At 50.4% G+C, this 6726-nt stretch overlaps 1 protein-coding gene across 1 annotated transcript; it reads right to left on the minus strand.

The window, feature by feature from the left end:
- Positions 1-1548: 1548 nt before the first annotated feature.
- Positions 1549-3069, minus strand: Rassf10 (Ras association domain family member 10). The gene has a single exon (XM_027942253.2). The coding sequence runs from the start codon at positions 3067-3069 to the stop codon at positions 1549-1551; it is 1521 nt and encodes a 506-aa protein (XP_027798054.1).
- Positions 3070-6726: the final 3657 nt, after the last annotated feature.

The following is a 6726-nucleotide window of genomic DNA, read 5'->3' on the forward strand; positions in this document are numbered from 1 at the left end:
ATTGTTAATACCTCCTCAGGACAGATTAGAGTCACATTCCTCAGAAGTACTCAACTCCAAAGGGAAACCAGCCAGCAGACTCCTTCCACGGGGGCCAACAACTCGCTACAACTGATAAGTTTTAATTGAAATAACTGGAACAATTACACTCGAATGCCCACCAGCTCTATCACTGGCCACAGAGAACATGTCACCCTCCCCTGGCATGTGCACAGGTGTGCATCAGACAAGAGTAATCCAAATCCTTAGCTCACTTGAATACGCTTTTATTTGTAAGCTACGTGCTATGGTTAATCAACTCGTTCACCTAAGGTGTACCATGAGGTTATTTTACTTTTATTTGGAGGCCTTTATCTAGTAAACCCTGATATTTACACTGTCTCGATTTAAGTTTGAACAAGTAACTAACCTCTGACCGAAGATACTGAAGTCAGACTTGAATTTGGGTAAAATCCATGAAGGTCATAGTTGGTTTTAATCTTATAGCTCAAGTTCAAAGCTGAACATGAGCAAAGATCTTTGTTTTTAAGTTTAAACTAGAGTGCTCATTAAACAGCAAATTAAGTTGTGTGTAACTTGAGTTCTGCAACTTCCCTTTTATTTTTTTCTGAAATAACAGTGATTGGGTCAACAAAGTGGCAGCATGAACCAAAGGACAATACACCTGCCTTTGCAGGAACAGACCCCAAAGAGCCCAGATTAAATTTTAACCAGGGACTATGTTTGCCAGGATTTGATATCTCCAAAAGAATATGTTTGGCTTTTGTAATAATAAAAGACTACATTGGAAAAAAAAAGATCCCCTTTCAACCTACACTGTATTTTCTAGGAGGAAATACAGAGTTAGACTTCCATACAATTTAGCCTTTGAAAGAAAAGGCAAATGATTTAGCCAAGGGGTAATTCCCAAATCTGCAGAAATGTAAACAGGCAGGGTTTTTGGTGCCTATGGGTTTTTATCAAAGATGTTAAGTAAGGCTGAGACCAATACCATTGTGTCCTCTTTGGCTAGTTTTAACACGTTTACAGTCACAATTAACATTCAAGGAATTTCCTTTTCATCCAACTGTTTCTTTTAAGAGCACTTTATGCCACAGACTATAGTTCTAGCTGCCATCAGTTCTTCCCCTTCAGAGGAGTGGTGAAATCTCCATAATACTTATTTCTTGTGTTGAAAATGGGTTTGGACCACGTCTATTTCCCCAGGGTGGTGGAGAAGGAAGAGGTTGCATCCCTAGACTGAGAAGTGCTATATTAGTTTTCCAGTATAGGGGGTTTCCACCGCCTCACTACCTCTTTCTCTTGAAAGAACTTGGAACACAGACCAGGCTTCCTTCTCCTTCACCCTCCTCCACACTCACCCTGTAACCAGAGAAGAGCCAGTGCCCAGCAGGTATCCCCAACCCTTCCCCGATCCGGTTGGAGATCTGAGGCCAGGCAGCAGCTCCGGGCTCACCCCAGCCTAATTTGGGGTCCCTGAGCTGGCGGGTCCAATGCCTGCTGCAAGAAAGGGAGACATTTCCGTCTCCGGCTCCCTCCCTGCTTCTCCTACACCAGGGATTCGCACACAGGCACAGAATCCGAGTCCTGGCTGTGCATAGAGCTCAGTCCAGTATCCGAGTCCTCGTCGTTGCCAGGACAGCTCTTGGCCATTCCGCGAGCCTGGTCCACCCACATCTCGGCGCAGGCCTGAGGCTGGGGTTCCCGCGTGGGTCCGCTGGGGCCAGAAGCCCCCTCCTGCACTATGGTGAGCTCCAAAGTGTTCAAAGTCTGGAGAAGGCCCTGCAGCTCACGCTCCTTGCTGTCCCGCTGCTGCTGGCTGTAATCCAAGTCCGCCTTGACGGCTTCCAGGTCCGTGTTGAGCCTGAGCCCAATGTAAAGGCTGGTGCTGAGTTGCGTCCTGACCCGCTCCTGCTCCAGCAGCAGCTCGCCGTCCGGGCCGCCGTCGGGCTCCGGGGGCTCCTCTCGCACCGCCAGTTCTTCCCTGCGCCGCCGCATCCATCTCTGGTTCAATTCCTCCTGAATCTCGGTGGAGAGACGCTCCAGCAACTCCTCCTGCTGGGTTCGCTGCTCCTGCAGCTGCAGCAGTTCGTCACAGCGCCGGGCCAGCTCCTCCAGCGCTGCCGCCTGAGCCTCACCGTCCAGGGGCGCCGCTGATACCTCCTCCGCTACCGCTACTTCCTCGGGCTCCTCGCCCGGGATGGGCCCATCGAGTTCTATCCCTGCCCCCACCAAGTAAGTGTCCTGCACGTAGTTCACCCCATGCCGTCGCATACGGTCAAGATGCACCTTGGCTTCGTAGCGGTCGATTTCTCGGTCCAGCTCCAGAAGCCGCTGCACCTGCTGGCGGATGGTGTGGTCCTGGGAGAGCACCAGATGCACCAGCGTCTCCATGCGCTCCACAGACGCACTCTCAAGGGCCTGCGGCGGGGACGAACAAGACGAGGCAGTGGACGATGAAGTGGACGAACAGGGAGAAGGCGGCGGCTGCTGCTGGCGCCGCCGGTTGAGCTTGGCCAGCTTGCGGAAGGCCTTGCGCACCACCCGCCGCTGCTTCTCCTGGGTCATGGCCAGGCTGGGCCGCGCCGGGGCTCCCCGGGCCAAGCAGGGGCGCTCCCGGCTGAGCACTACCCGCGCCTCCGCACTGCGCGGACCTGCGTTGGGCAGCGACGCCTCGCTGCGAACTAACACGAAGCGCACGTTTTCTTGCTCGTCGCCCCAGGCGGATAAGAGGCGCAAGATGCGCGTCTTGTTGGGCAGGATGCGCTCAAAGCCACGCCACTTCTCCACGATGCAATAGCACTGCGGGGGCCCGCACAGCATGCCCTGGGACAGCGCCTCATAGTCGTCGTCGTCGTTTTCATCCGGGGGTTCTGGCAGTTCCCCTGGGCCTTGCGGGTCTCCGGCCATCCCCCTTCGCTGGCCCCGCCGCTGCCTCCGTCTTCGCCGGCAGCCGTCCTCCAACAGAACCCGCACCACATCCGAGCAAGTGGTGCGGCGGGAGAGACCGGACACCAGCTTCTCCTCCTGGCAGATCCACACCGATATCTTCTTCTCCGAAGGATCCATAGTGCAAACGGGACACAAACTGCAGATTTAGCCCGGCCCTGGTGGGGCGGCAGGAGCAGCACCAACTGCCAGCGGCTCTGAGATTAAAGAACAATCTGTGATCCCGGTCTCCAGCAGCGCTGGCCTTTCTCCCTGGTTGCGCACCGAAGGCAGGCTCCGGCGCGGGCTGGAGATGCTGTGCTCGGCCCAGACGGCCAGCGTTCCAGAGGCCGCGCGCCGGGGTTCTGGTTCCTGCAGCTCTGGCTCTGCCCACCGTGCCCGAGGCCTCCGGGTTTTGCTCCTCCCCATGTGGCTCCACCCCTTCCCGCCCCAGCGCCCAGAGCTCCCGCCCGGAGCACCCGAGGCGCGGCGCCCAGACTCGCCCCTCCCAGCCTCGCCGCGCAAGTCTGTCCCTCGCTGGAGTTGTTGGCGTCTGAAGTCCAATTTGCAGCTCTTTCGCGAGCGGGTGCAAGGAAGAACTCGAGACCTCTCTGCACCTCTACAAGGTATTAGCTCTGCGTGTCCACCTACTGCCTCCTCCCCTTGCATCTAGAGGTGACTGGATGTGTCTTGATCAAACTATCTCACCTTCCAGGCGCCCCTAAATGTGGCCCTGGTCCTTCAGGGAAGCGTATTCTGGGGAGTGCACTTTGCACAACCTGGGAAACTGAGGCATTCAGCGGTCTCTAACAGAGACGCTGTAATCGCCTTAGTAAGACCACCTAGGAGCTGTAAGCTCGGAATCTGAGCAAAAGATCTTCCACTCTTCCTTGACAGGAAGCAAGATTTGCATATATAAGCAGAACTAGAAGGGGCAGTGGGCTCGGTGAGCAAGTTTAGGTAGGAAATGTTCGCCACTGGAGCGGGACCTTCAGAGGCCACTCCCAGTTCTCCGCAGGTCATGTCTGCTGGTTTCCAAAGAGCTTCCCACAGCCTTCTTAACAGGGAAACTCCTGATTGTGGTGGAAGTATGAGGCGCAGACCCAAGTTATAAACTCTTTTATGTGTCCTGCTTCCTTAAGGGGAAACCGAGGACACTACCATGGCGGTTTCTGACATTTTCTAGTATCCAGAAAATCCATGTGGCCCAGAAGAGGTAAGAGCCAAGTTTCACAGCACAAGAAAGCCAGTGTCACAATGCCAGTGAACTTGTTTCATCTTCAGCTGATGAGGACAGTCTCTTGTGTGAAAGATTTGCTTTAAGTATATGCCCTGTGAAGCAAAGATCTATAAACTCACTCCCTTCTTTCAAGACCTTGGATGGCTTCTCATTGCTTCTTGGATAAAAGCACTTGTGTCAGTTCACTGATTCATGCAGTAAATATTTATTGAGTTCCTACTATGCCCCAGGTCCTATGCTAAGGCTTTGATGATAAACAAATCACCAGTACTGGCCTGCAGGAATCTCACTATCTAGTGATGAGTACAGCTGAATAAACATTTCTAACACAGTGTCTTCTGTTTTCTAATAGGGGGAAGCATAAGGTGCAAGAGGAACCTACCTGCATGCTGTAGTAGAATCCAGTCTCATCTGGGAGGATCAAGAAGATGTCCCACTTTAAATAGCATCTTCCAAAAGACCCAAAGGACCATTTGAGCCTGCCAAAGGAAAAACGGATGGAAGACAGGGGCAAGCCCCAATCCAGACAGAAGGAATCAACTTGTAAAGTCAAGGAATCAAGAAAACATGGCAGTTACTGGGGCTATAAAGAGTTTCAGTGAGAGGAGTGTCTAGCAGGCAATGATGGTTAAGCAGGAAAGGATTTTATTTCTACGCTTTTCTACTTGAATTTACCCTAGGAACAAGAAGAAGCCATTGAGTAGCAACACTGGAGTCAGACTGGTTGTTTACTTACTAGCTGTGAGTTTAGGAGAAGTTTTTAATCTGAGCCTTGGTTTTGTCATCTATGAAATGATGATAATAAAAATGCCTGCATAATAGCACTGTTGTGAGGATTAAATTCCTGGACCTAGTAACTCAATAGAGTTTTACTGGAGGGTTGGAGACTTTGAAGGTACCTTAGTTTTTTGTTGCTATATAATAAATTACCAAAAACCTGGTGGCTTAAAACAACACCCATGTATTATTTTGCTGTCCTATAGGTTGCAGGACTTGCTTGGCATGGCTGCTGCATCCTCTGCCCAGAGTGTCTCAGGCTAAAGGTAAGGTGTTGGCTGGTTTGAGTTCTGGGGAAAATCTACTTTCAAGCTTATTCAGATTGTTTCCAGAATCCAGGTGCTTTCAGTTGTAGGACTGAAGCCCCCATTTTTTTTTTTTAGCTGTCAGAAAAGTCTCAGCTTTTAGAGGCCTCTCTCCGGTCCTTCCCATGGAACACCCCCTCCCTGTTTTAAATCAGCAGTGGCAGGTCAAATCCATCCATCCCTCCTTCTCTTCCAACCTTTCCCTCCTCCTCTTCTGCTACCAGCTGGAGAAAACTCTGCTTTTCAAAGACTAGCTTCATGAGGCAGATAATCTCTCTATCTTCAAGTCAACTGATTAGTCACCTCAAGTACATCTGCAAAATCCCTTTTGCTTCACAATGTCATGTAATCACCAGAGTAAAGCCAGGGAGATTACAGGACCAGCTTAGAATTCTGCCTACTATAGGGAATAATATAACAGATTTTCTCTTTTAAAAGATTATCTGTTTGCATTGGGAACGATGTGGGGAGGGGGTGAGAAGCAAGGATCACTTTTACAAGACTGCCCCATTCATTTAAGGAAGCCATGTGACAAGAATGGTGGAAGGTTGAACGCAATTGAGAGTTATCACAGAGGAGGGAGAGGCAGGACTTAGTGACAGACGGGAGGGAGTTTCCTTCTCCCTGGCATGATGTCAGAGGTCTCTTACAGTCTAGCCCAGCCCACTCCCCCAACTCCTCCCTGGCATGCTTGGTTATCCTTTCCTCCTTCCCCTTTCATATGTGCTTTAGAACTTTGTGATCAGCTGCAGTCCCTGATGAACCTTGCTTTCTTACTTCCTCTTTCCCTGTGCTCTCTCCCTCCCTTCCTCTCTTTCTTTCTTTTTCTTCTTTCTGATTGGAGTCTCACTAGGTTGCCCAGGCTAACCTTAAATAACTCCTGGGCTCCATGGATCCTCCTGCTTCCATCTTCCGAGTAGTTGGGACTACAAGTATACCCCACTACACCCAACTTCCTAGGTTTCAGACTCCACAGGAGAATGAGTGATCTTATCTGTTTTGCCCACATTTGAATCCTCTGAATTTAGCACATTGCTGACACATTCTAGGTTTATGCACTATCTGCTGAATAAATATGTGGATCAATGAATAAAGCCTACATTCTAGCAAGCCAACCCCTCGCTCAGCCAGAAGAACCCCTGCATCTTGATGTGTCCTCACCATTGTACACACTTTTCCTCCTCCTTAGGATCCATCTTACATAACTAGAGAGGTGCTATTTGTTCTTTCAGAAACTCAGCTCAAAAATCACCTGCTCTGGGTGTCCTTTCTTTCCTTCTCAGAGAAGAACTGGCTCTTTGCTCTTCTCCTGTCTTCATCAATGCAGGGATTTCATATGCTGTGATTCATTTTTTTTAATGTCAGTCTTCCCCTAGATGAAGAGATTGCCAAGAGAAAGAACTGACTGTCTTAGTCCTCAGCACCTCCAGTGCCACACACATGGTAGGCTCTTGATCTTCTCCTGTGCTCTAGGAA

This window comes from Marmota flaviventris, chromosome 9 (genome assembly GCF_047511675.1).
Source record: "Marmota flaviventris isolate mMarFla1 chromosome 9, mMarFla1.hap1, whole genome shotgun sequence".
Classification (NCBI taxonomy): Eukaryota; Metazoa; Chordata; class Mammalia; order Rodentia; family Sciuridae; genus Marmota; species Marmota flaviventris.

What these genes read in the sequence shown, in the direction of transcription:
- Rassf10 (XM_027942253.2), bottom strand. Translation starts at nt 3,069, where the DNA reads ATGGATCCTTCGGAGAAGAAGATATCGGTGTGGATCTGCCAGGAGGAG.